The sequence below is a fragment of the Silene latifolia genome, chromosome 7, assembly GCF_048544455.1.
Source record: "Silene latifolia isolate original U9 population chromosome 7, ASM4854445v1, whole genome shotgun sequence".
In the NCBI taxonomy this organism is placed as follows: Eukaryota; Viridiplantae; Streptophyta; class Magnoliopsida; order Caryophyllales; family Caryophyllaceae; genus Silene; species Silene latifolia.
The window spans coordinates 3475405-3503402 of NC_133532.1; the positions used below are offsets into that span (position 1 = coordinate 3475405).

Below are 27998 nucleotides of genomic sequence, written 5' to 3' on the forward strand. Positions count from 1 at the left end.
TTCCTAATTATTCTCATTTATACCCCTCAAGTATAAGTTAATTTCACTTGTACCCCTACTTGTAAGGAATTCTACACTCCAACATCCTAGTTACATAGAAATCGTGACCATTATGGCTGTTAATGAGACGAGACAGCTCGCGAGCAACTCGAGATTGGCTCGATCAAAGCTCGGCTTGTGCGAGCTCGACTCGGGTTCGGGCTCGACTCGATAGCTTAACGAGTCAAGCCGAGCAAACGCTGACTCGATTCGAAAAGCTCGCGAGCGGCTCAAACTTGTGTGATTAGATAAAATATTGCTCATATGTTATAAAAATATTCTATCATGATTATGTATTTGTATCACAGATATCTAATGTCATACTGATTTGTCAAATATTTTTACATATAACTTTCGAGCCTTCTTATTGAAAATATCCGAAGGAAAAAAAATCAAAAAATTAGCAATTATATATAGGCTCGAGTTTAGATCTAGCTCGCATTAAAGCTTGTAAGCTTGATAACGAACACAATATTTTCAAGCTCGGGTAAGCTCGAGATCGGCTCGAGCTCGTGTTTTGGTTCTTGAGCACAAGCCGAGCAAGGCCAAGCCCGGGCTCGGCTCGGCACGTTAACACTCCTAGTGACCATAAATCCATAATACTAATTATCACAAACAATTAAGACGTGAAATGAATTCATGTTATCGTTATGAAATGGGAAGAAGTATTAAGTACCGTCAAAGTTTTAAGTAAGATGTTAAAGGCTTCGTAAACGATATAAAGAAGCATATTCTAATTGAAATATTTGTTTTCTTTTCAATAAACATCGTTTTTTCCTCCAAATTCATTTTATATGACTCCACTTCATCTTCAACATTCATCTTCTTCCCTTCTTTCTCACTTTATCCTCAACATTTATCATTTACTATACTTAGAGGGTATAAGTGAGAATAAATAGAATGTTGGAGGGTATAAATGATTTTTTTTGAAAAAAAAGAGTACAATACAAGTGAGACTAGCCATAACAATTCATGGACTATACAACCAGATGTATATGTTGTACGGTGTAGAACCTGAGCTTTGTGTCAAAGTATCCGAGCTTTATATTAAAAAATATGAGCTTTATTAGAAAATATTGAGTACATTCATTTACACATTAAAAACATGAAATTTAAATTAGCTCAGAAAAAATACACGAAAGCTCGAATTCTTATACTTGGTTGTACCATGCTCATGGTACAACTGGATGTATAATCCTATTTGTGCATTATTAAAGGGGTATAACGCAATAACGGTATAAGTGGGAATTTCCAAAAAAAAAAAAAAGAAAAAAAAGAAGTGAAAGTGTTGGTGACCACAAATTAGCAGTAAGAGGATTATACATCTGATGTACTACCTCCCATTTTATAGTTTATGAGCATTCTAATAAAGTTTTTGAGTTTTATTTTAAAGTTTCTGAGTTTTACTATGAAGTTTCTGAGTTTATTCACTTAAACATTAAACTCTAAAAAATTGCAATAAAACTCAAAAACATTACTATAAGTTTAGTTAAATTTGAGTTTTGACGGAAAAAATATTAAAATCTAACTTATAAATTTTAATATGCTCTAAAAAATACAAATATGCTCAAAAACAAATAAAGTTTGAGTAAATAAGCTCAAAAAAAATACATATATGCTCAAAAAACAAAAAAGTTGGAGGTAATACATCCGATGTATGTTCTTTTTTCTCACAAATTAGGGAATACACCCACGTAAGGTGTTGAATTTCCGGCGAAGTGGCGGATCGGCGCACCGAAAATCTGAGAAAACCCTAATTCCTAATATTTACCCAAATCAATGTTTCCCAAAATAAACATCGTAAAATTACTTTCTTGATACGAAACATAATCTCATCCCTCTTTGATTCTTCTTCCTTAGAATCCAAATACTCATTGAATTGAATCCATCCATCTATTCATTCAAATCAATTTAGGAATTATCTTCAAATTCTCATCTTCCACGATTCCCACTAACTTACCCCCCACCTCACCTTTCTATTACCATTACTCTTTCAATTCCAATCATATTATATTATTATTATTATTCCTGGTTGAAAGTAATGGCCGCTACGACCACCACCACCACAACGATGACCGACGGCATATCTAAGCACCAGACTCATACTCATACACATACCCAAACTCAGGAGGTCTCATCTCACGACGGTCTTCAATTCTGGCAGTTCATGGTTGCCGGTTCTATCGCCGGCTGCGCTGAACACATGGCTATGTTCCCCGTTGACACCATCAAAACCCGTATGCAAGCCCTCGGTTCCTGCCCTATTAAATCCGTCGGTGTCCGCACTGCCTTCCGCGCTATCCTCAAATCCGACGGTCCATCTGGGTTTTACCGTGGTATTGCCGCTATGGGCCTCGGTGCTGGCCCGGCACACGCGGTTTACTTCTCGGTTTACGAGCTCTGCAAGAAGGCCTTGTCTAAAGGAAACCCGAATAACCACCTGGCACACGCAGCTTCTGGGGTGTGTGCCACTGTCATGAGCGACGCCGTTTTGACCCCCATGGATATGGTCAAGCAGAGGCTTCAGCTTGGTGGCGGTGTTGGTGGGGCCTACACTGGGGTTTCTCACTGTGTCAGGCGGGTTTTTAGAGATGAGGGGTTCAAGGCTTTCTACGCTTCGTATAGGACCACTGTCCTCATGAACGCACCGTTTACTGCCGTTCATTTCGCTACGTACGAGGCTGCTAAGAAGGGTTTGGTTGAGATTTCTCCACATCATGTAGATGGTAATAATGTGGATGAGGAAACCTTGCTTGTCCATGCCACTGCTGGTGCTGGTGCCGGGGCTCTCGCTGCCTTTGTTACCACGCCTTTGGATGTTGTCAAGACCCAGTTTCAGTGCCAGGTCCTTCTTTCTCTATTTTATATGTTAACAATGTTTTGCTTAGCTCAACCAACTTAGCTGTTTTGGAATTAATCAACTTTTTTTTTAGCTGATTGATGATGTAGTTTATATGCTAGTCTAAGTAATGAATCATTTACGAAATAGAAGCCGTTTTGCTGCCTGTGTATCTTTTGCATCATTATCAGTTGCTGGCCATATCCCTTTCCCTTTCACTGACTATGAAGCGGAGAAACTGTGTGACATTTTGACTTTTAGAAAACTACGAGTATTAGGTTGCAGTCCTAATGTGTTTATGTCCTTCTAACCCTTTCACTGTGGAGATAGTTTTGGTGCTAACAATGTTTTCGTTCGCCCAATGAACTTAGGAGGTGTTTGGTTGAGCATATTGGAATCCATTCTATTGTTTGTTTGGGGTGATTTCGAATGGAGTTAGATACCCAATGGATTCTAACTCCACCCCAACCCCTTGAAATCTCATACCCACCATTCCCCCTTGGATTCAAACAACATTCACCCCTTCTATAACTTATGATGAACCAAACAAGATTAGGCGACTATGGATTTAGAACCCCATGCCACCAGTCCACCATACTATCAAACTCCATTCCATTCCATTCCGACTTGTTGAACCAAACGATCCCTTAGCTGTTATGGAACGCCCCTCTCTTCCTTTCCGTACCCTGCCTCTCACTGCCTGTCTCTCCATCCATATAAGGGCTAAACATTGAATGGAGCTATTGATTTTCCTCTTAAGAGCACCAAATTCCACATTGGACTGTCAATACAAATGTTTGTCTTGTCTGGGATGAGGAAGCAGGTAACTGGGGAGGGAAATAATAAACTTTTTAGAGCTAAATGATGATATAGTTATGCAGGCTAACACATGAGTTGTATAGATGAATTTTGCTGTCTGTGTATCCAATGTAACATTTTACCTGGTCTTGTAAGCCCTTTTCACAACTCTGTCTAGTAGGATGGAGGGCAAAAACTTTTTGGAACTTGTGGGTAGAAGTTGTGCGAATTCAGATGCCTTGAGAAAGCTTCTCCGCTGTGAATTTAAGCATCTGTATGCTCTGTAGACTGTTTCTGCAGTGCAAATAATTGCCGAAATCTATTGTACTCCAGTACGTAATAGTTTTATGTCGTCTCAAAGTATTCTATGACCTTATAACACCTGCACTGTAGAGAATTTTTGGTGTTGACAGTGTTTTCCTTAGCTCAACAAACTTGGCTGTTATGGAATGCCTTTCCAATCCCCACCCTGCCTCTCCCACCCTATATCTCTAACCATTAAGGGCCAAATTTTGATTGGATCTATTGATTTTCCTTTTGAGAGCATCGGATTTCATATTGGACTACAATACAAATGTTTGTCTTTTTTTTTTTTTTGTGGTGGAGGACTGGGGACTCTAATAATCAACTTTATAGGGCTCATTGTTTATGTAGTTATTCCAGTCTAAGTTTTGAGTCGTATAGAACCTATTGTGGACTCTGTGTATCCAATGCAATGCATTACTTACGTGTCTAAAGCCATTTCCCTGAGAGTGCTTGTAATGGTGTAGGGTAAAAGTTTTGTTGAACTAGTGAGTAGAAGCTGTGTGAGTTTTTGACGTATTGAGAAAATTTCACTGCTGTGATATGCAGCAGTATGCGTTTAGACTGTTTCTGCAAGTGGAAATAATTGCCGAAATCTATTGCACTCCAGTATGTAACAGTTTTATATCGTCCCAAAGTATTCTACGACCTTCTAAGGTCTAACCCTTTCACTGTGGAGATAATTTTGATGCTAACAATGTTTTCCCTAGCTCGATGAACTGAGATGTTTTGTAATGCCCTCCCTTCCTCCCTCTCATTACACTGCCTCTCGCTCTGTATCTCTCGAACCATATAAGGGCTAATTGTTGATTGGAAGTATTGATTTTCCTCTTGAGAGCATATAGTTCTTTATCGGATTGGCGATACAAATGTTTGTCTTGTTTGGGGTGGGGTAGCACGGACTGGGGACGGTAATGACCAACTTTATAGGCTCGATCTTTATATAGTTATGCAAGTTTTGAGTGGTATAGAACCTATTTTGGACCCTGTGTATCCAGTGCATTACTTACATGTCTAAAGCAGTTTCCCTAACAGTCCTTGTCATGATGTGTGGTAGTTTGTCAAACTAGTGAAAAAAAGCTGTGTGAGTTTTTGACATTTGAGAAAACTTCTGCTGTGAATTTAAGCAGCTCTATGCGCTGTAAACTGGTGTTTTTCTGCAAGTGAAATTTGAAAACAATTGTTGAAATTTATTCTACTCCGCCCGTAATAGTTTTATGTCGTCTTCAAGTATTCCTCTTGCACACTAGAGATATAATTTTGGTGATAACTTTGTTCCCTCTGAAAGTGCTTGTCACTGTAATATGTTTGCTGCTAATAGAACCTGTCTTCCTTTTATCTTACTCAATTGTATGATTCTTTGTTCCCACAGGGGGTGTGTGGGTGTGACAGATTCAAAAGTGGTTCCATAAGACATGTTATTAGAACAATTGTGGAAAAGGATGGGTACAAGGGGCTCTTGAGGGGGTGGGTCCCAAGAATGCTTTTCCATGCCCCCGCAGCTGCTATCTGTTGGTCTACCTATGAAGCTGCGAAAGACTTGTTCCAGGATCGTAATGATCACAACAGCAACTGAAATGTGTAGACAGGTTTATTCTTTCCAGTCACCTATGTGTGATGTGCAGCTTTGCCAGTTTGCTTCCAGAGGTACATATGCTTTGTGGTAAACTCAATACACATTTATAGACATCGTCACCTCAGATTAGTTGAGTATGATTTAGAAGCGGCTGCAGACAGGTTTGATTCTTTGACTCTGTTGTATAATGGCTTTCTCAATTTTGACTGATTCCAAAGTTTCAGTGAACAATAAGTGATCAGCTTTAGGTTGGTCTATTAGAATTGAATCCTATTCCGAGGTTGAAGCAGGGGTTTTATGACATATTTATGTTCTTGTGCTTTATTTGGTGATTGCTCCTCAGCCCACATTTGTAAGCTCTTTGGTTTCATAGTGACTCGGAATTCTTGAATTATCAGAATTTGTATTTTTAGCACTCATTTCAGGCTTGTACTTCTTTAGTGAGTTGATCTTGCTCTACTCTTAGCTATTCCTTGGCTTGTTTTATTGTTTGATCATAGCCAAGTGTCCATCTTTGTTCTCTGGTAAAATCGTACTCGATCAACATTGGCAGAGAATCTGGACAGCGCAGAGTTGCAGGAAGCTGTCTGTCTGCGGAATTCGTATGATTTTTCTGTTTAGCAGTAGAGGGAAATATGTAGATCGCCAAGCTACTTGAAAAGATTAACGGGGAATTATGATGTGATGACGAGTAATATAATGTCTGTGGGTGAATGTCAAGTTTTCAGCAGCTACCAGCAATGGTTTCATCTCCATTACTTTGATTTCTCCATTGGGGTTAGTTTGGATGCAGTAGGAAAGGGAGTGGAGGAAACGAGAAATCGAGCCTGATATTGGCTTTTTAAAGAGGGAACCATTTTCCTCCAACCAAACCTTCTATCCCCCCTGCTTTCCTCTCCCATCTAAAATCTCGGCATCAAGAAAAAGGATTAAAGGAAGGTACACCTTATGACACCACCTCAACGACAACGACAAAGAATGATGGGAGTTGTAAACTTGTATTTACAAATTAATAAACTTCTGGGTTTAATTCAGTGCTTGGCACGACTTTGACATTCTCAAATGAACCAAAAGATGCTAATTTCACACAATTTCAGAGTACACTACTCGTCAACTTAGCTAGAAACAAAAGAACGAAAATTTGGAAGGTTGATTGTTTGGACTCCGTTATGTATAAAGTTACAACATTTTAAAGACTGAAGTAAAACAAGAAGCACCAGTGGTCTAGTGGTAGAATAGTACCCTGCCACGGTACAGACCCGGGTTCGATTCCCGGCTGGTGCAACTTTTTTTGCTTTTCTGTTCAATGGGCCATCCATCCATCCATCCACAAATTACTATGGGCCTTTTCCTAAACTTTTTGGACCCTCTTTCTTGTCATGACCTCCCTTAGAAGACGGACTTCTCCTTTCACAAGATTTTTTGTTAATTAATCCGTAGTTGCTAATCACTCAATATCAGTTCGAGGGGGGTCGATACTCAATAGTTTGTCTTAGGAAAATATGAAAACTTTTTAAAAAGAACTTTCAAGAGAGTCTTAATGCCAAACATTTCCATGGAATTCAACTCATATATTGACGACAACAAATGGTATTTGTCAAAATCACAGTAATCGTTTGTACAAAAAAAGTTTACATGAATTGGATTTGTGTTTATCGTACCAATTTCTTTATCAACCAAATGATACCTATGAGAAGAAATAATTAGTACGAAATATTTAAATGATGGGATCCATAATCAAGTCATTGTTATTAGTCTAATCTATCAACATTAGTAGTACGTATTAGTTTTGGGCTCCCGTATTTGTAGGAGAATGTTTATGAAAAAATGTCCAACAAACAAACATATGGTTGATTGAGCATTACATGTTGGATGTTACAAGTATACTATTTTCATGAAATTCACTTTTCTATTTCCGTTGATTTAATAATGGAGGGAATAGTATTTTCATGTGATTATTCGATCAATGAAACGTCATCTCAACATTTAATTGGCTCCTTGGATCATTGTAAAAACTTCCTTTTCTGTTCCTCAATAAGTTTAGCAAGGACGACTTCCACGTCAACTCTTACCCTTTTCACTAATAACGCTTTATGCCTTTACTTTTCTTATTCTTCAAATCACTCTTGGAACTTTGTTCAAGCCCTTGTCATTCATAAATCTAAACCCTTATATATATGCTATTCTAAACTCGGGATCTATTTTCTAAACGAGGGTAAAATATTAGATAATTTATCGCGTTATCACTTTATTTTATCGTATCCTATTGTATATCTAGATTGAAATTTGGAAAATAAGATGACACCACCCTCTCAAAATGTCACAGTCAACATGTACGATTGGTCAAAATGACAATCTCTATATAAGAGCATGCGAGAAGCACATAAGGTAATACTGAGACTTGGTATCATGCATGCATGAGGTGATGCCCTAGCATTGTTTAAGTAGGGAGTATTAAATATAAGTAAATTTACGGGAACCAAAGTCATGAAAGTAGAGCAAATGAACAATGCTGAAAATGTTAAATGGTTATGAAGGAACTATGCATGCAGTAAATAATCACCTAACTACCCAACCAAGGCTTCAATAATAATCTAGACTAGGCTCAGACAGTACTACCTACACTGCTACACTGCTATCCCTAGGCTATATGATTCAGTAAGAAGATAGTATGGGCCATGGGGGCCTAAAATGCAGCGAAACCTATAATACCATATTTATTCCACGAATTACCCTTATTGGGGAAGAACGATTAATTACGATAGGACGTCACTAAGTGATACCGAGATTCACTACCATCGTTTCACACACAAATTAATATCCTTATATAATGTTGAGAAAGATAATGTACTTCGTATGTGAGTGGGTAGTACTAAAATTCATTGTTTTTTTTATAAGGTAAGAAAACTCTCATTGTTGTATGTCCCTAGCTACAGTACTCCGTATTTTATAGAATGTGAATAATACCCAAAGGGTCTTTAAAGCAAGACATGCAATAAGGTGGAAGAATTGTTACTAGGGTTTTAAGTTTATTTATTAAACGTAATTTTTTAAACACAATGAGATGTCGATACTTATCTTGTGGTACCTAGTAAGCTACTTATATTGAAGAAATTTGGAGGTGTATAGTTGCGGCAGCAGATAGTTGCAGACAAACTTTAAGACATTGAAAAAGAACGAGCGTTAGTTTTAGTTTGACTACTACACAATCAACCATGTGAAAGAATATGAAGTAGCAAGCATGCATCCTGCATTCACGTAGAAATTAAGTTAACGAGCAATGTATAATAAGTATAGAGTAGAATGAAGCTAAGTTAAAGGGTAAGCAAGCTGTCATCCATGATACAATCACATAAGCACGCAATACTACTGCTAGTATTAAGTAAATTATAATGTGCCTAATTCAGGGCCTGCTCCGACAAGATGAGTAATATTAGGCTTATAATCAATCAATGCCCTCCTACTTTATTTTCTAAGGATATACTTGTAGTATATAGCAATTCTTGATGCAAAAAAATAAATTATTTATAGAATTCATTTTGAGGAAATTTGGCTCAAAACCCTAGTGAAAAAGCCCATTTCATACAAGTTAATAGTAAGCTCGGGCTACTTGAGGCTCTAAGCATTTTGGTTATAGTATAAACTGGTAATTGAAATATTGAACCTCAATAAACTTATAATTTAGGATTGTGATGAAATGTATATATAATTTAATCTTTATATTTGTACATTACATGTGAAATTAAACCATATTGACCTAAACGGTTGAAGATTGACATGCTAATTAATATACATCTTTCGGGCGACTTTACCCTAATAATTTTTTATTAAAATCAATGGACGAGTATACAAATAAATATGTGAATATAAAATAAAGATGGTCTTGCTTAATTAACCCCCACCAAAATGGTATTGATCATGGCCAAATAAACTTACATTCCTATTTCCTACGAGAGGGAGGCATAAGGCATTGACTAGTTTAGAAAGGAGTTTGACCATGACCAGGCTTATAAATACAAACGTACACCCTTTCCAGCAGTTTGCCTTCATCTATCTCTCCCTTCACCTTACACTATAACACTACCTTTCTCTCCCATCTCCAAAACTCAATAATAATAATTAAACCAAGTAGTCAGTCATATTATTTATTTATATATATGCATCGTCGTTGAGTTGTTATTATAAAAGTATGGAAGAAACTGCGAAGCTCAGGAGGGATAGCGCCATGAAAACACCGAGTTAATTAACTTGCTTGTATCATATCGTCTGTAACTATATACAAATATATACTCATATATATGATTATTTGTATTGTGTTATAGTCCGTATGAAATATGCATGTGTGGAATAATTAATTAGTGGCGCTATCTATCCTGAGTCTCACGGCTTCTTCTTACTCACTCCGTCCTCCAATCTCCAATGCCAACCCAATTTTGGTATATCTATACTTATTTTTCAATCAATGTTTTCACCTTCTTTATAATTAGAATAATACTAACCTTCTTTCTTCTTTTGCTTAAATTTCAACTTTGCTAACGTTATCATAAATTATGGAGTAGAATAGGACATCTATGTCACATTTTTTAATCGGCTAAACACATCAATAAATACGTATTCGTATATATTAAGGACCGTCTTATACTATTAGACAGTTTTACGTTATAATTACTGTAGTGTTATACTACATGTTTTTGTTTTAGGACGGAGCAAGCTAAGAGTTGTACATAGTTTGATGATATATTTTTGGTTGGGCAGGGAATGGGTGTACGTATGCATTTAATAATTTAGCAGCATCGCGTACCGTTTCATCACTCTTACCTCGCTCCATGGCTATTATAATCTGCAGGTCTTCACCTTATTTATTAATTACTATGGACTACGGAGTACTATTTAACACGGACACACACCACAGATTTGATGCTCTTATGGGTTACAAATAATACCAGCATACTGATTTCCTTTATGGGTTACAAATAATACCAGCAGAGTCGGTCGCCCCCCTGGCGGATGAAATTTTCGAAGTTTTTAGTTAAATTTCCGAATTTTTTTCGAATGTACCTTATGAAATTAGTCGTTCGACCCCCCTAGAATTTTTCGCCCCCCTAAGTTCAAATCCTGGCTCCGCCACTGCCTTTGAACAAATTACTCGGACATAATATTTTGATTTTCCTCCATCCGTCTCATTCAATTATTTATCTTTTTAATTTTTACAAAAAGTATATTGATAATACTAGTAAATGATAAACAAATGATTTGAACGGAATAAACAAATGATTTGAACGGAATATTTCTAAGTCAATCCGTAAATGTAGGTGCATGCAATGGTCAGGTAATCACACAAGCTAAGCTAGGTGCTATATATGCTACATGCTATGCCTATAATAGGTATTACCACTTTTTACATAACACCCACCTGACTTGTGTCTATACCAAGTAACATGCAGATTTAAGCAGAGTACGTGACTACCAATTGACTACGTATATTCTGTAAAGCATACGTTAACCCACTTTTTACATAAATTATTGAAATTAGCAAAAAAGTTTGTCTCATCTATCTATGCAAGTGAGATGTTATTGAACCCGTTTTGTTTTTAAGATGAATATATCCGTCTTACTTAAGGAAGATGTATTGAGTAAGTAATAACCGCCTAAAAAGGGAGACGTGAGATGGACGTAGGAATGAATATTGAGGAAAGGGAAGGAAGCAATAAATAGAGGTATGTAGGTGAGGACTGAGGAGTGAGGACTGAGGGGCATGCAATTGCAAGCTGTGGGCTGTGGTTCCGCTGCAAAAACGCTGACTCCTATTAAAGGGCCTCATCACCATCACTAGTCACTACATACATACACTAACGTATACCTGAAGACATGCATGCTTACTAATGTGTGTACGTACGCATTGCATTATGTATATATGTTACCAATACGGCAAGTCGGCAATACCAATACGGCAATACCCTCTTTATTTATTTTCCCATACCTCTCCGCATGGGTTTCTATCTAATCATTATTTACCTAATTTAGCTAAGACCCACTTTATCCCCAAACCCAAATTGACGACTAGGAGGAACCTCCATACAACTAGTACTCTTAATTATCACTTTTATCATCATCATATACCTGAAATGACTATTCAACATATACCGGCCTCACCCATACTCCTTATTAAAATTTGGAAAATTTAACCGTAAAAATATAGTGAAAAGTTTAAATAACTTCAAAACATGAACTTAACAAGTTAATCAAAATGTTGCCTTGAAGTCGATCACCCGGAAATGAATACGTATATTGGATAAATTGGAGTGTGTTATTTGTAATTGACAAATAAGTGTATCACTTCGACATTGTGTATAATATTATTTATAAATTTAATCTCGATCCATCCTTTCACAAGTGTATATTTCTGTTTCCGTTTCTATTGTTAGGGTCAATGTAATTTACACTGCAAAAATAACTTTTATCGAGTATGGCCTTTCTATCTGTTTGCAATATAAGATAGCGGTTAATTATAGATTAAATTGACATGTGAGAGAGTAAGGATTCTTTTTGGTTTATGTGGCACTTTGAGAATGATTGTATAATATTAAACCAAAATTAAACTAATACATGGAATAAAAAAGAGTAAAAGGAATTTACTCGAAAAAAAAAGAGAAAAAGGAAAGATGACTAAGAGGAAATGTGAGGACTATATTGTAGAAAGTCAGTGACCAGTTAATTAAAACAAACACCCTCATTTAACGCCTAACCATCCTTGATCAAAAAGAAAAAAGAAAAAAGAAAAAAGAAAAAGCTTTGGTTTGCTTCCAATAACACTCTGCATGCATGCCCTTTTCGTCCCTTTGATTATTTTCTCCTCTTACCTTTCTCACTTTTCCTCTCTAAGTAGAAACTTAATTTTGGCATTTTGAAGCGTCACAGATAAGGTAGTTACTGGTGAGAGCAATCATATCGCGAATAAGAATTAAAAAACATTAAGACGAAGACAAAGAAGAAGAACGACAACAATAATATGGACGCAATATTGGAGAAGTTGAATGCAACGACGATGATAGAATATAATGGACAGACAATTCCAATATTGTGTCAACAAAGGCCAGAAAGTCAACCTTTTTCAATTCTTGATGGCACTGGTCCTCTTGATTTCTCTTTCACTAACCTTTTATTAGAAATCGCACTTGTTCTCCTTCTTAGCCATATTATGGAGTTCCTTCTTAAGCCTTTGAGACAACCTAAAGTCATCTCCGATGTCCTGGTATTTCATTTTTTTTCCTTACAAAATTTACGTTGGACAGCTTGTTTTGAGTGGCGCGTGCATTTTATCTTGCGGCATGAAACTTTATTCCTGTGTTAAAAACATGAATTTTTTGGTTAATGAGTGTTAATTAGCAAAATAATTAGATAATAAGGGTTCATTTGAAATTATTTAGGTCTATAGTGTCCACGTCATCATTTTTTATTTTTTTCCAATTTTTATATGAAACCGCTAAGAAACTTAGCGGCTTTACAAAATGTCATCGTCCGAATATTTGTATCTGTTTTATTTAAAAAAAAAAAATTGAAGAGTAAGGCCGCTGAGAACTTTAGCGGCTTATTACAAGTTTTCAACAATTTTCAACAACTTCCATCAACTACCCTACAAAATGACCGTACTGATATGATAAGCCGCTAAGATTCCTAGCGGTTTTGCCTTTTATATATTAAAAAAAAAAAAACTAAGTGAAGCCGCTAAGTTTCTTAGCGGTTTCATATAAAAATTGAAAAAAAATAAAAAGTGATGACGTGGACACTATGAAGCCAAATAGTTTCAAATGAACGCTTATTAACTAATTATTTTGCTCATTAACGCTAATTAACCAAAAAATTCTAAAAACATACTAAAAAGGATATCTTCATATGATATAAGATGACAATTACATTGAATAACGGTTACATACATATCCATATACTCCGTATTTCACAATACAGAGAATTGCGCAAATATATTAAATGAATCATTTCCGCTTTATTTTGGCATAATATATAGCCAAAAAAATAATGAAAATGGTCTCAATTTGTGTATCACTTGATGAAAAAGGAGACACATGGTTTAAAGTTTAAAATATACTACTCCTTAATAAATACTCTGTTTTGGGACTAAAAAAATTGTTTTTGTATTGTTGAAGGCGGGAATATTGCTTGGACCGTCGGTTCTAGGGCGTAACAAGAAATTCAGGGACACCGTAATACCACCAAACTCAAGATACATTATACAAAACGTGGGAATAATAGGCTTCATGTTTTGGCTCTTTGTCACGGGGGTAAAAATGGATTTAACAGTGATCACAAAGGCCGGTAAAAAACATTACGCTATAGCAATAGCAGGGGTGGTCATTCCACACATTGGTGTATGGATAGTTGGTTTACTATTAAGGGAGTACATGGACGAGGAAATGAGCAAACTTTCGTCTATAGGCGGCGTCATCTCAGGCGTTATTATTACAACATTCCCTGTTATTTACTCTATTCTCCGAGACATGCACCTCCTTAGCTCTGAACTCGGCCGTGTCGCCTTATTAACTGTCATTATTAGCGATCTACTCGGGATTAATGTCATTGTCGCGTTTGAAGCCATTAAGCAAGGCGATTTTAAAGGAATTAACGCCTTTTATTATCTAATCACGGTGATTTTCCTTAGCGGGGTTGTTTTTGGGATAATCCCATTAATAATGAAATGGATTAACAACTATAGTCCAGAAGGTAAACCCGTGGAACAACTTCTTATAACCGTGATATTTCTGGGAGTATTTATAATAGGGTTTCTGACTGATTTTATTGGGGCCGCCATTGGAAATGGTCCGCTTTGGTTTGGGCTAGCCATACCTGATGGCCCAATGATAGGACTGACTATTGTGCAAAGGAGTGAGGTTTTCATGACTCAAATTTTGATGCCCTTCTCATATGCTACCGTCGGAATGATGACCGATGTGTATGCGTTGAGTGAATGTTGGGTTTGTTTAGGTCCGCTTTTCGCTATGACCGTCATGGCCTTTGTTTCCAAGCTGGTTGTGGTTGTAATGGCCGCTCGATTGATGGACGTGCCATATAGAGACTCCTTTGTATTGGGCCTAATGCTCAGCCTAAGAGGTCAAATGGAGTTTCTTATTTATCTTCATTGGATGGACTTAAAGATGATAAAGGTTCCATCTTTCACAATGATGGTATTATTGACAACGGTGGCGACAAGCATAGTAACACCACTAATAAGCATCTTATATGATCCAACAAAACCATATATGACCAACAAAAAAAGAACTGTGCAGCACACAATGCAAGAATCGGAACTCCGAGTGCTTGCCTGTATATATGACGAACAAAGCATCGCAACCTTATTTACCCTATTGGACCTTGCAAACCCAACCCCAACCAACCCCTTTAATGTATTCGCCTTATACCTTGTTGAACTCCTTGGAAGAGCAGCCCCTGTCTTCATTGACCACACGAAGCAGGACGAGTATTGGGACGCAAACAACGAGGCTATCCACAATGCAATCCAAATATATGAAGAGGCTAGGAGTGATCAAGTTACGATGAATTTCTTCACCAGTATAACCCCTCAAAGAACCATGTACCAGGATGTATGTGAGTTGGCTTTGATCCATAAAGTCTCTTTTATTATATTACCCTTTCATAAGAAATGCTTAGATAGACCCGATGACACGTCAGCAGTCATTCGTCCTGGTGTACAGTCTGTAAATGCTAACACCTTATCACACGCCCCATGCTCAGTCGCGATATTAGCGTGCAAGGATGCAACCAGATGGGGGACAATACCAGGACGGACAGGGTGCAGTAGACGCTTAGGCCGTCAATTTGCAGTGTTATTCTTAGGAGGGCCAGACGCGAGGGAGGCGCTCACATTGGCAGATAGGATGGTAGGGAAGGTTGACGTGTCAGTGATAGTAATAAGATTTTTGGCGAGCGATTACCAGGGGGACGACGAGGCAGAAAGAAAGCTGGACGACGGGGTGGTGACGTGGTTTTGGGTGAAGAATGAGAAGAACGAGAGAGTAGTGTACAAGGAAGTGGTGGTTACAACGGGTTTAGAGACGGTGGGGGCGATACAGTCACTAAATGATAGTACAGAGATAGATATGTGGATTGTAGGGAGAAAACATGGAATAAATCCTGTTTTGTTAGAAGGATTGTCAAAATGGAGTGAAAATCCTGAACTTGGATTGATAGGTGATTATTTGGTGTCTATGGATTTTAGTACTACTTCTTCTGTACTAGTCGTTCAACAACAGGTCTTGCGAGATCACCGGGCTACTCCTTGGATTTGTATAGATTTTTAGAATTTTGTTTTCTTAACCACATTAACATAATAATGTAGGTAGCTTTTTTTTTTTTTTTTTTATTTGTGTTGAGTTTGTGATTAAATTTGCTTTGGTAGTCTTTTTTGTTTTAAGTATTTGTTGAGGTTTGTGTATATAATTTAGATTTCAAAATCGTGCACGTATTGTGAATACGGTTTATCTTTTGCATTTAGCTACATCGCATTCTAGTAGGGTTGAGAATCGGTCTAAGACCGGACTGAACCGGACCAAACCGAAGAACTAAAGTAAAAATTTAGTGGACCAAAGACTGGACCTAAAATTTCCAGTCTTGGACCGGACCAAACCCGAAATATTTGGTCTGGTCCGGTCTTGGACCGAAATGGACCTAATCACCTAAAATTAGATTTTTCACTATTTCGTATACGATAATTACATTTCAATTCCGCTAAATAAAATGCATTTAAATTATTAGACGACTCTTTTTATGAAAATAATTGACAATACTAATTTGTAATATCTTTTGAAGATAAATTATTAATTTGATTCATAATATTTTACTGTTGCGTCATTAAAAACATGAAATTTGGTCTATTCGGTCCGGACTTAAATTAACCGGTCTTGGACCAAAGACCAAACCTAGAAAAAATGAGGACTGAGGACCGGACCAAAATAATTCGGTCCGGGTTTGATCCAGACCAAATGGTCCAGTCCGGTCCATTTTTCCGGTCCGAATCTAATTTGCTCACTTCTATGCTTATAAGACGGTTTTAAAAAGAGTAAAATCGAATCGGAGCAAGGGCTGAACACGAAGCCCAATAGTATACAGGGAAAGCTACAGCCCATGGTGATTAAAAACTTTAAAAATCCGGCTTGGGAAGAAAAAATGATAATCAAGTGTAGAACGACAATGCCGGATTCCAGATGAACGCCTCTGATTAGTAATTACGATCACGGTTTGCACAATTCTTTTCATATTTACTGCAACTTTTATCCACATTCACTCAGTTTTAAGTTATTTCGATCATTTTATTTATTCATTTGTGTTTAATTAAACTCTTCGTATCGACGAACACCTTAATTATATGTGCTGATAGATGATTTGATGCTGTTTCTCAAGTAGCCGTGTTATTAATGGTATTCTTATGGACGTATGGTTGTTTCGGTTTTACGCACGGGCTTTAAACCTAGTTTTCATTATTTGGAGTCCTTAATCCCTCATGCGTCGTTTTATGACTGTTTTCTGAGTGCTGCTGTAGTGCTGTTGAACTTCTCTGCTTTAATTCATGCATATTTTAGCTACGAGAGGCATGGCGTACATTTCTGCTTTATTCGGTTCTGCTTTATTCGATGCCAAGACCTACTTACTTAAATAGATGTGCCAGTTTCGAGCTGAGCTATATCGTAATCTTATGCTAACTTAACTCAACCACGGTTGTTCAATCTCTTATCTATTGAGTTTTAGTATTAATTTGGTATTCTTAGTGTCTCTTTTACATATGCTGACTTTCTCTATACTCGTACGGAGTTGGTATTACACATCACCCGAGTTGCTTTACTGATGGCTGTTTGATGCATAAGAGGTTGTGGTTTGTGCTCTTAGTTCCATATTAAATATTAACTCCGTTTGCTTATATTTTCCGCAATTGTGTTGTTCATGTTGATCCCTTTAACTGTAAGATACTTGGAGTGAAATGTGCAACATGACAAGGGAGGGGACATTGAAAGAGTTTACTAGTGTGTACAACAAACTTCTCGCACTCAAAACAATATATTTTACATGGTATCCATTTGAACATGATCTACTTCTAGAGCGTTGGAATCAATTAAAAACACATTAGAAAAAAAAAGGTCCTCTGTAAATTTTTCTTTGGATGAAGAACATCTAGTAGATTTCATTTCTTTGAGTAGTTAACTCCTGTATGTTCAAAGTTTGACTCAGCATTGAGGAAGATCTAGCGGAGGAGCTTCAATTGACTCCAATTTTCCTACACCATCTTCAACCAGGAAGACCATAGCCAAACCCCAACCAATATGAACGTCAAGGTGACAATGCATCAGCCAAACCCCTGTGTGAGCGATCAAGAAGAAATGGAAGATTAGTATTACCATATCCTCGGAGTGATTTGACTAATGTGCAAAAAAGAAAGAAAGGAGAATTAAGTTGCTGGTGACATACCTGGGTTATCGGCTATAAATCGAATGGCAACCCACCCCCCTGGTGTCGTTCCGATTGTGTTTCGTACGGGTGGGTCAACCAGATTAAATCTTGCTGGATCCGTACTTGGATTAAAGTTGCCTTTCCCAGTCCCAACAACAAAGAAATGATAGCCATGAAGATGCATTGGGTGGTCCTCAATTGTTGAGATGTTTGTGTTCTGAAGAACAATCTGAACGGTGGAACCAAACTTCAGCTTGTATGCTTTAGTCCCCCGAACAGGTGTCCATAACCCTCGAGGTACATTTCCAGTGTAATCAAATTGCACTGGGGGCACTGGTGGGAAGTCTGTGGTGAATACACCAGGAGTATTTTGGTACAAGGCTTGCAATATTGAATTCCTTTTTGGCAGTACGAAAGACACATTGTTTATGCTTGCAGTGAACCTAGTGTTGTTAGGAGCTTGGCATCGGAAGTTTGGCTGGGAGCAGTTAATGACTCCTAGACCAACAGCAAAAAATAGGTTCTCATCGATCTCAAGTGGGACCTTTCCCTGTGAATTAAGACCTCTGAATCGGGCAGTGAATGCATTTGCAGTGTTGGTGTCATTCCACACTGGTAGTTGTGGAAGTATGGGTTGACCTCCTCTTTGAACTTTACTATGAGGAGAATTGTATTCAAGAATTGCTGTAGTGGTGGTATTGTCAAAGGCTATTCCAGGAGCACTAGCATAAGCTGTAGCTGCCATGTAGTAGCTTCCAGGTTGTTGATTAGCAGTGATTAAGACATTGGTTGTTTGACCTGGTCCAATCATGATGACATTGGTGGTAAAGGGCTTATGGTAAGCCGCATCCGCCTCTACAACTGTCATTTGGTGGTTGGCAATTGCAAAAAACAGCTGTTGATTGAGTGCAGCGTTGATAACCCGGAGAAGAATTGTCTCACCCGCCTCCACTGGGTATATTGTCGTACCTACATGATAGTTAAGGCAGTCCGTATATCAAGCTCTTGTTCAGGTAAAAACGTTTTCTTCAGCTATATATCAACTTTTTTTTACACCCTCAGTCTGCTCTGATATGAAAGATAATGGTCTTTTTTTTAGCTAACAATGATAAAGGTCTTGGTTGAGTGTGTGTAACAATTTTGGGGATATTTTATTTTATTAATGTGTAACCTGTTTAGGATTGAACATTTAGCTGGATTTATAGCTTTGCTGCTGCACAATCCCACAACTATCAATGTACTCGATTTACTGTACTAGATGTTGTATCTGATTCATCTTCTAGTTTTCACAATATGGTGTTGCAATTCAGGCACACTACATTTAGTACATTTGATATCTGGCGTTACTTGGTGCAACATTTACGCGTCTGGGTTGGGTTGGGAGAATAATAGTTAGACCAACCTGTACTTGAGCATCTGTAGAGATCACCAGGCTGACCATTGATAGTATATGCATCAGAGATATTTGGTGCTGCTCCTGTTATAGTAGCCTGTCGAAGGACGTGCATGGGGTCTCTGTTCCACCATTCTCCTGTTAAAAACCATTGTTATTTACAGTTAGTCTTCCTGACAAGTCACAACTATTATATTTTTCACACTTTTGATAGTATGAGCATGTTGCAAGTATTCCCTTTACCTAGAAGGATAGGAAATTCTCTTGCAGGCTTTGGAAACGGGTATGAAGATCCCAGCTTGGGGTATATAATTAGAGCCCCATACACTGTAGCTCTCAGCCATTTGCTATGTGCATGCCACCAAAGGGTGCCCTCTTGGTTTTCTATTGTGAACCGGTACGTGTAGGTTCCTCCCGGTTTAATTGGGCATTGCGTAATGTATTCCGGTCCATCTGCCCATGGCGTTCTCATTTGCCGGATTCCATGCCTAAGTCAAATATCAGAAATGTGAAGGTAAGAAAACATACTCAGAATAATGTTTACACAAAATTTTTGATAGTTGGAAGATATGCATTGTTAGTTATATAGTACGCCTTACTTACCAGTGAAGAGTGATGTTATATTTGCCTCTATTAGTGACTTTGATGACTAAGGTGTCTCCATCACGAACTTCCAGGGTCGGACCCGGATATTGACCATTAACTGTCATTATGTGCTGGGTTGTGCACAATCTACTTACTGGTGTTGGTGTGATCTGTTTAACAAACATGAGAGATGGTGACGATGATAGCCTGCATTTTAATGCACATAAAAGAAATCTCGACTAGACTAGAGTCACTAGACAGAACTCAGAAGCGACATACCTCGAAGTTATGAAAATGTGTTTCTGATTTTGCTAGACAAGCTGCAAATGCAAAGAACATAGATAACCCTAGGAAGACGCAGCATTTTATGTTGTGGGACTCCATCTTGCTTAACTTTCTATGTCTTACTCTGTGTGTTGAGATACTAAGGAGTAGTAGACTATATATACATTTATGAAAACACCTAATACCTTATTTTATTTTCAGAGTAGTTTTTTAGTCAGTAAGGAGCTCAAACTGTAGAGAGGATTTGGTACACCCACTAGCTTGGTCAGTATATTTTGAAAATAAATAATTTGAAAATAATATTTTCTACCATTATAGTCTTTTACTCCCTTCTAATTTAACCCTTTTTCTGGAAGTTCTGATTTGGTAAACGTTGACGTCTAATATGAAAGAAACTAGGTCAAGTTTTACTTTGCATACCGTCATTCAAAAGATCAAAGGAGTCGTATCTTATAACAAAATCAATAGTTTTGCCCTGTTGTGATTATGCTAGTGATTCCTTTGTATATACTAGTTCTATGCTGTGTCATGTTAGGCTAGTGAGTCCTCTGTTTATTCGAGCCCGCCACTAGGTACTAGGTTTTAGAGCGAGTTGCTCTGTTAAGCAGCAAAACAACAAATCCAGTGATAGTTTAGGTAGTGTTTATATAAGGTTGATGAATGTCTATTTTTAACTGATTATTTTTTAACGACAGTCTCATGTTAATGTAATGTAAGACCAACCAATTTAACTACCCATATAACCATCAACTTACTTAGAGAATTACTAACTCTTTTATTAAGAAGTATTGGTCGGTTTTGCAAGATTGTTTTTATATAAGAATTTGTATTTCTAAAGCAAGTAATTACTGAAACAAATTCATATTTTTTCTTTTTGGGTAAGAAGCTTGTACATGTAAAAGAGTTTCAATTTTCACCAAGTAATTTTTTGCTTGCAATATGGCAATGATTGTGGGGTTGAATTTGGTTGTGTTTGGTGTTTGAAAAGGGATTGGTTGACCAAGAAGATATAGAAATGACAAGAAGTCTGAGAATATTTCACAAAGTCTAATGTTTAACCAATGACAAGAATCACAAATAGAAAAGGTGTGCTTGGTAAGCGAGCAACTCCAACACCAGAAATTTACTGTATGCATATATCTTTTCTACTCGTATTTCGTACAATATACCTGTCGAAAGACGGTAATCACTATGTAGGATAACCTAATCCTTTTATTCCCAAGTATTCAGTATACTGACTACTGGTCTGTTAAGCATTACACGTCTCTTATTAGTTTACAAGTTATATTATAATTTCTACTGTGGAGTATCTATGATTTTTTTTTTGAAACTTTTCGTTAGTAAGTAAGATGATTTTTGTGCATCACTACTGTATAAATAAGTATAAATTCAGAAAAAAAGAAAACTGGTTTTCATGTAAGGGAGCCAATATTGGTAACTAACCTGGCAGTGATATTTCATTTCTTTGACTTTTCGAATGTCGTTTGATTTGGATTTGTTCAACTTAACTCAGTTTGAAATATTATAATCCGTACTAAACTCAGTACTTATTTATCTTGAAGATTGATTTAGCTAGTGGTTTGTATTTGTGTTAAAAAGATTTAATACATTTTCATATGTATGATCAAACTGGGTTCGTCAATTGTCATAGTTTTTCAGAAGAATTAAAGGACAAATCGAGGTTATAATAATCTCATTTCAACAAAATCAAAAGTATCTACACCTACCTTCACCCACAAAAGAGCAGGTTCAAACATAGTATAGTAGTTGTTGGAAGTTGAAGTTTGTTAATATTTGACATTTAAGTAGAGCGATGGAGTTGAAATAGAACACCACCATTAAAAACATGCTTATTTAGGATAGGTTGGATAATCTTTCATGTGTCGAGCTTGAGAATAAAGAAGATTAGTAATCTTTCTGCCCTTTCCGAGATTGCCTGTGTACTTTCGGTTTCATCCTAGCTGAGGAGGTGACTTTTTCATTTTAATAAAAACTCGGTAATACGTATATTTATGATCCTAACCCGGCCCCGCTAAGGTTGTTGCTCTTGGATGGAAATTGATAGTGATTACATATTCATGTCCATCTGCTTGATAAATTCTAGCAATATAATTGCGCCACCCGACTTTAAATGTGAGCAAGAGCTGTCTTAGGACGGACCAGAAATTACAAAGAGAGTAGACGGGCCTGATTTACAAGTAAATCGTATATATCTGGGATTCACACATTTACCTGATAGAGACAAGTGGTGACTGTTCCACAGTTACCTAAAGTCTAAAAAGAAGATGAAGCTAAAATCGAGGAGCAGCGCCTTAACATGAAGCTTAATAGTATACTATGAAAACTGTGACTCTCCCCAGTGGCCCAGTGCCCATGCTGTTTACCTGGAATTTCTCAAACTCCAGTGTTGTACTAACATAGCCAGTTGTTAGTAATTGGAGTTGAAGATTGAGGAATCGTAGTTAGTCAGTTGTTAGATAGGAGTAACAATTAACATAGCCATTGGTTAATCCGGCTACAGAAGACAACGATGATCAATTGTAGACCGACAATGCTGGATTCCAGATCAACGCCTCACTTGGTGATGATCATCACGGTTTGCTCATTTTCTATTTTTAACATTTATCCACAATAATGTTAAAACTCGGTTTTGAGTTATTTCGGTCATTTATTCAACTTCTGTTTTACAAATTAAACTCTTCGAAGCTACAAAGCTTAAATATATGTGTTGATAGCTGATTTGATGCTGTTTCTCAAGTGGCCGTATTACTAGTGCTATCTTGTGGACTTTGATTTAAACTTAGTTTGCATTATTTGGAGTCCTTACTTCCTCATGCCGTCACGCGCCTTGTTATCTGAGTGCTGCTGTAGTGCTGTTGAACCTTTAAGCTCTAATTTTTGCGCATTTACCTATGAGAGGATTCGCTTTCGCTCTATTCGGTGCCAATACATACACAATGATACTCAAGAAGAATTGTTGCTTACTGACTTACTAGGATGCTCTATGTGTTGCATACAAGTATGCAAGTCTCGAGCTGAGCTATGAATAACCTTGTGCTAAATTAACTCAATGACTGTTGTTCAATCTCTTTTCTAATGAGTTTTAGCGCTAATTTGGTATTCTTAGTTTCTCTTTTACATATGCTGAGTTTGCCTATGCTCGAACGTGAATTGCAGAATTGGTATTAAAAGTAACAGTTTACAGTGGCATGCGGCGATCTCTTTGGATTAAAAGAACACATTTACAAGGGCATCTAATTCACTTCAGTTTGTTCCACATCATGCATGTGAGATTGTGTTTTATGCTCTTAGTTCCTCATAAACTGTGTTTGCTTATAGTTTCCTCAGTTGTGTTGGTCATGTTGATTCGTTTAATTGTCCGAGAGACGAGTGAAATGTGCAAAATGAGAGGGGAAGAGATCTTGAAAGAGCTTACTAATGTATACAACAAACATCTTCAAAACAATAAATTTATGAACCTGATCTAGTTTTAGAGCGTTGGAATTAATTAAAGACGTACACTTGAAGAAAAAAAGGGTTCTCTGTAACTCTTTGTTTGGATATAGACCATCTCATAGATTTCATTTCTTTGAATAGGTAACTCCTGTATTTTAGAAGCTTTTACTTAACACTGAGGAAGATCTATTGGAGGAGCTTCAATTGACTCCAATTTTCCTACACCATCTTCAACCAGGAAGACCATAGCCAAACCCCAACCAATATGAACGTCAAGGTGACAATGCATCAGCCAAACGCCTGTGAGCGAGCAAGAAGAAATGGAAGATTAGTATGAGTGTATTACCAATTTACCATATCCTGGGAGTGATATGACAAAATAGTTACGTGCAATGTGCAAAAAGGAAACCACCGAGAATTAAGTTGCTGGTGATATACCTGGATTATCGGCTATAAATCGAATGGCAACCCACCCTCCAGGTGTCGTTCCGATTGTGTTTCGCACGGGTGGGTCAACCAGATTGAATCTTGCTGGATCTGTACTTGGATTGAAGTTACCTTTCCCAGTCCCAACAACAAAGAAGTGATAACCATGAAGATGCATTGGGTGGTCCTCAATTGTTGAGATGTTTGTGTTCTGAAGAACAATCTGAACGGTGGAACCAAACTTCAGCTTGTATGCTTTAGTCCCCCGAACAGGTGTCCATAACCCTCGAGGTACATTTCCAGTGTAATCAAATTGCACTGGGGGCACTGGTGGGAAGTCTGTGGTGAATACACCAGGAGTATTTTGGTACAAGGCTTGCAATATTGAATTCCTTTTTGGCAGTACGAAAGACACATTGTTTATGCTTGCGGTGAACCTAGTGTTGTTAGGAGCTTGGCATCGGAAGTTTGGCTGGGAGCAGTTAATGACTCCTAGGCCAACAGCAAAAAATAGGTTCTCATCAATTTCAAGGGGGACCTTTCCCTGTGAATTAAGACCTCTGAATCGGGCAGTGAATGCATTTGCAGTGTTGGTGTCATTCCACACTGGTAGTTGTGGAAGTATGGGTTGACCTCCTCTTTGAACTTTACTATGAGGAGAATTGTATTCAAGAATTGCTGTAGTGGTGGTATTGTCAAAGGCGATTCCGGGAGCACTAGCATAGGCTGTAGCTGCCATGTAGTAGCTTCCAGCTGGTTGATTAGCAGTGACTAAGACATTGGTGGTTTGACCTGGTCCAATCATGATGACATTGGTGGTAAAGGGCTTATGGTAAGCCGCATCTGCCTCTACAACTGTCATTTGGTGGTTAGCAATTGCGAAAAACAGCTGTTGATTGAGTGCAGCGTTGATGACTCGAAGAAGAATTGTCTCACCAGCCTGCACTGGGTATATTGTCGTACCTGCATGGCAGTTAAGGTAGTCATGATGATATCAAGCTCTTATTTTGAGGTAAAATGTCTTTTAACTGCTACTCCATATATATCAGCGTTTTCTATACCCTTATTCTGCTCTGATATGAAAGATGATGGTTTTTTTAAAGCTAACAACGATAAAGGTCTTTATTGTATTTAGGTTTGAACAATTAACTGGATTTATTTCTCTGCGGCAGCACAAGCCCACAACTCCTTATTAAGGTATTTGATTGATTACGCTAGATGTTCTACTTCTTAGATTGTTGATCTGATTCATCTTCAAATTTCCTCATTATGATGTTGCAAATCAAGTAAGCTACAGATATCCGGTGTTGCTTGGTGCGACATTTACGCATCCTGGTTTAAACGGGAAGAATTATAGCTAGACCAACCTGTGCTTGAGCATCTATAGAGATCACCAGGCTGTCCATTGATAGTATATGCATCAGAGATATTTGGTGCTGCTCCTGTTATAGTAGCCTGTCGAAGCACGTGCATTGGGTCTCTGTTCCACCATTCTCCTGTTAAAAACCATATTTAGACAGTTAGTCATTCTCACAACTATTATATTTTTCACACTTTTGATAGTATGAGCATGTTGCAAGTATTCCCTTTACCTAGAAGGATAGGAAATTCTCTTGCAGGCTTTGGAAAGGGGTATGAAGATCCCAGCTTGGGGTATATAATTAGAGCCCCATAAACTGTAGCTCTCAGCCATTTGCTGTGTGCATGCCACCAAAGAGTGCCTTCTTGGTTTTCTATTGTGAACCGGTATGTGTAGGTTCCTCCCGGTTTAATTGGGCATTGCGTAATGTATACCGGTCCATCTGCCCATGGCGTTCTCATTTGCCGGATTCCATGCCTAAGTTGAATATCAGAATGTGAATGTAAGAAATATACTCAGAGTCTCACAATAATGTTTACACACATTTTTTTAGTTGGAAGATATGCATTGTTAGTTATTGTAGTACCCCATACTTACCAGTGAAGAGTGATGTCGTATTTGCCTCTGTTAGTGACTTTGATGACTAAGGAGTCTCCATCACGAACTTCCAGGGTCGGACCTGGATATTGACCATTAACTGTCATTATGTGCTGGGTTGTGCACAATCTACTCACTGGTGTTGGTGTGATCTGTTTAACAAACATGAGAGATGATGATTATGATAGCCTGCAGCTTAACGCGCATAAAATAAATCTCGTCTAGTTTAGACGGAACTCAGAAGCGACATACCTCAAAGTTATGAAAATGGGTTTCTGGTTTTGCTAGACAAGCTGCAAATGTAATGAACATAGAAAATCCTAAGAAACACCATTTTATGTTCTGGGACTCCATCTTGCTTATCTTACTATGTTTTACTCTGTGTGTTGAGATACTTAAGAGTAGTGAACTATATATACATTTATGGAAACACCTAATACCTTATTTTATTCAGACTGGCTTGTAGTTGTTTATGTGAATGGTATTTTCAAAGTAGTTTTCGAGTCAGTAAGGAGCTCAAACTGTAGAGAGGATTTGGTACACCCACTAGCCCGGTCAATATATTTTGAAAATAAGATTTATATTTCTAGTGTTGGGGTCGACCACTATAGTCTTTTACCCCTTCTCGTTTATCTTTCTTCTGGAAGTGCTGATTTTGTAAACTTTGTCGTCTGATATGAAAGAAAGGAACAAGGTCAAGTTCTAGTTTGCAGATTAGAATTCGTAGTATCTTATGACAAAGTCAATAGTTTTTACTCTGTTGTGATTACGCTAGTGAGTCCGCTGCATATACTAGTTCTATGCTTTTATGCTCTGTACAGTTTATGCTAGTGAGTTATGAGTACTCTGTTTACGCAACCCGGCCTCTAGGTACTAGGTTTTAGAATTGCTCTGTGAAGCAGAAAAACAGCAAATCCCGTGATAGTTCAGCTTGTGAATACCTAAGGTGGATTAACGCCTACTTTTAGCTGTTTAATGTTTTGAATGCGGCCCTGTTAATATAACAGGAGACCAGCTGAATTAACTATCCATATAACCATTAACTTACTGAATAACGAACTCTTTTATGGTGAACTACGGGTCGGTTTTGCGAGACAGTAGGTAATTTCTATTTTCTGACACAAATTCGTTGATTTTCGTTTGGATAAGAAGCTTGTAGCATGTTAAAGAGTTTCATTTGTGTTTCATCAAATATATTTGTGGCTTGCAATATGGGCAATGATTGTGGGGCTAAATTTGGTTGTGTTTGGTGTTCATTAACAGATTGGTTGACCTAGCTGATATGGAAAACGACTACTCCGTACTAGTTTGAGAATACTCTATTTCACAAAGTCTAATATTCAACCAATGACGAGAATCACAAATGGAAAAGGTATGGTTTGGTAAGTCAGCGACTCCAACTTCTCTACTCGTATTTCACTAATTAATTCCTACAATAATACCGTACAAAGACGGCTATCACTATAACTTAATCCTCTTGTTCTCAAGGATTAAGTATGTACACCTACCATCACCAACAAAAGAGCAGGTTTAAATAAGTAGTGGGAAGTTGAAGTTTGTTAATATTTGACATTATGGAGTTGAAATACAACACAGTTGCTTATTTAGGATAGGTTAGGATGTTAGATTATCTTTCTGGTGTTGAATTTGAGAATAAACAAGCTTAGTGATTACTATAACTTAATCCTCTTGCTTTTCTGGAGATATTTGAGCACTTTCGGTGTCATATTAGCTGACGAGGTGACTTTTTCATTGTATTGAAAACTCGGTTAGATGTATATTTATGATCCTAACTCAGCTTTCGCTAAGGTTCTTGCACTTGACGGAAAGTTGATAGTGATTACACATTCATGTTCGTCTGCCCGATAAA

General features: G+C 37.6%; 4 protein-coding genes, 1 long non-coding RNA gene and 1 other non-coding gene across 19 annotated transcripts; 4 read left to right on the forward strand and 2 right to left on the reverse strand.

Annotated features, from left to right (window-relative positions):
• The first annotated feature begins 1817 nt into the window (after nt 1–1817).
• On the forward strand, nt 1818–5991 carry LOC141591418 (uncharacterized). Its single transcript, XM_074411730.1, has 2 exons — nt 1818–2884; nt 5352–5991. The coding sequence occupies exons 1-2, from the start codon at nt 2081–2083 to the stop codon at nt 5553–5555; spliced, it is 1008 nt and encodes a 335-aa protein (XP_074267831.1). The 5' UTR covers nt 1818–2080; the 3' UTR covers nt 5556–5991.
• Nucleotides 5992–6768: 777 nt separating this feature from the next.
• Nucleotides 6769–6839, forward strand: TRNAG-GCC (transfer RNA glycine (anticodon GCC)). Its single transcript has one exon. It is a non-coding gene; the product is annotated as a tRNA-Gly (tRNA).
• Nucleotides 6840–13723: 6884 nt separating this feature from the next.
• On the forward strand, nt 13724–15920 carry LOC141590820 (cation/H(+) antiporter 24-like). The gene has a single exon (XM_074411369.1). It carries the CDS (start codon nt 13829–13831, stop codon nt 15884–15886), a length of 2058 nt encoding a protein of 685 aa, XP_074267470.1. The 5' UTR covers nt 13724–13828; the 3' UTR covers nt 15887–15920.
• A 754-nt stretch (nt 15921–16674) lies between these two features.
• On the forward strand, nt 16675–27826 carry LOC141591411 (uncharacterized). 14 transcript variants are annotated; one of them, XR_012520841.1, is made up of 8 exons: nt 18685–19039; nt 19690–19933; nt 23467–23576; nt 23887–25183; nt 25307–25368; nt 25459–25690; nt 25776–26033; nt 27392–27826. It is a non-coding gene; the product is annotated as an uncharacterized LOC141591411 (long non-coding RNA). The 14 variants fall into 14 exon arrangements; XR_012520839.1 differs by having other exon boundaries at nt 25791–26033; XR_012520847.1 differs by lacking the exon at nt 23467–23576 and adding an exon at nt 16675–16821 and having other exon boundaries at nt 17798–19039; nt 19337–19933; nt 25459–26033.
• LOC141591410 (laccase-3-like) lies at nt 17804–19891 on the reverse strand. The gene is made up of 4 exons (XM_074411720.1): nt 19663–19891; nt 19429–19557; nt 18045–18995; nt 17804–17934 (listed from the first exon to the last, which is right to left on the reverse strand). Exons 1-4 carry the CDS (start codon nt 19889–19891, stop codon nt 17804–17806), a joined length of 1440 nt encoding a protein of 479 aa, XP_074267821.1.
• On the reverse strand, nt 23887–26537 carry LOC141591409 (laccase-3). The gene is made up of 6 exons (XM_074411719.1): nt 26381–26537; nt 26129–26280; nt 25764–26008; nt 25539–25667; nt 24184–25134; nt 23887–24045 (listed from the first exon to the last, which is right to left on the reverse strand). The coding sequence occupies exons 1-6, from the start codon at nt 26480–26482 to the stop codon at nt 23915–23917; spliced, it is 1710 nt and encodes a 569-aa protein (XP_074267820.1). The 5' UTR covers nt 26483–26537; the 3' UTR covers nt 23887–23914.
• Nucleotides 27827–27998: the final 172 nt, after the last annotated feature.

Coding starts and splice junctions, on each gene's coding strand:
- LOC141591418 (XM_074411730.1), top strand. CDS start 2,081: ATGGCCGCTACGACCACCACCACCACAACGATGACCGACGGCATATCT. Junction 2,885..5,351: donor AGACCCAGTTTCAGTGCCAG/GTCCTTCTTTCT, acceptor TTGTTCCCACAG/GGGGTGTGTGGGTGTGACAG.
- LOC141590820 (XM_074411369.1), top strand. CDS start 13,829: ATGTTTTGGCTCTTTGTCACGGGGGTAAAAATGGATTTAACAGTGATC.
- LOC141591410 (XM_074411720.1), bottom strand. CDS start 19,891: ATGAGAACGCCATGGGCAGATGGACCGGAATACATTACGCAATGCCCA. Junction 19,558..19,662: donor AGAATTTCCTATCCTTCTAG/GTAAAGGGAATA, acceptor GGTTTTTAACAG/GAGAATGGTGGAACAGAGAC. Junction 18,996..19,428: donor CTACAGATGCTCAAGTACAG/GTTGGTCTAACT, acceptor ACTATCATGTAG/GTACGACAATATACCCAGTG.
- LOC141591409 (XM_074411719.1), bottom strand. CDS start 26,482: ATGGAGTCCCAGAACATAAAATGGTGTTTCTTAGGATTTTCTATGTTC. Junction 25,668..25,763: donor AGAATTTCCTATCCTTCTAG/GTAAAGGGAATA, acceptor GGTTTTTAACAG/GAGAATGGTGGAACAGAGAC. Junction 25,135..25,538: donor CTATAGATGCTCAAGCACAG/GTTGGTCTAGCT, acceptor ACTGCCATGCAG/GTACGACAATATACCCAGTG.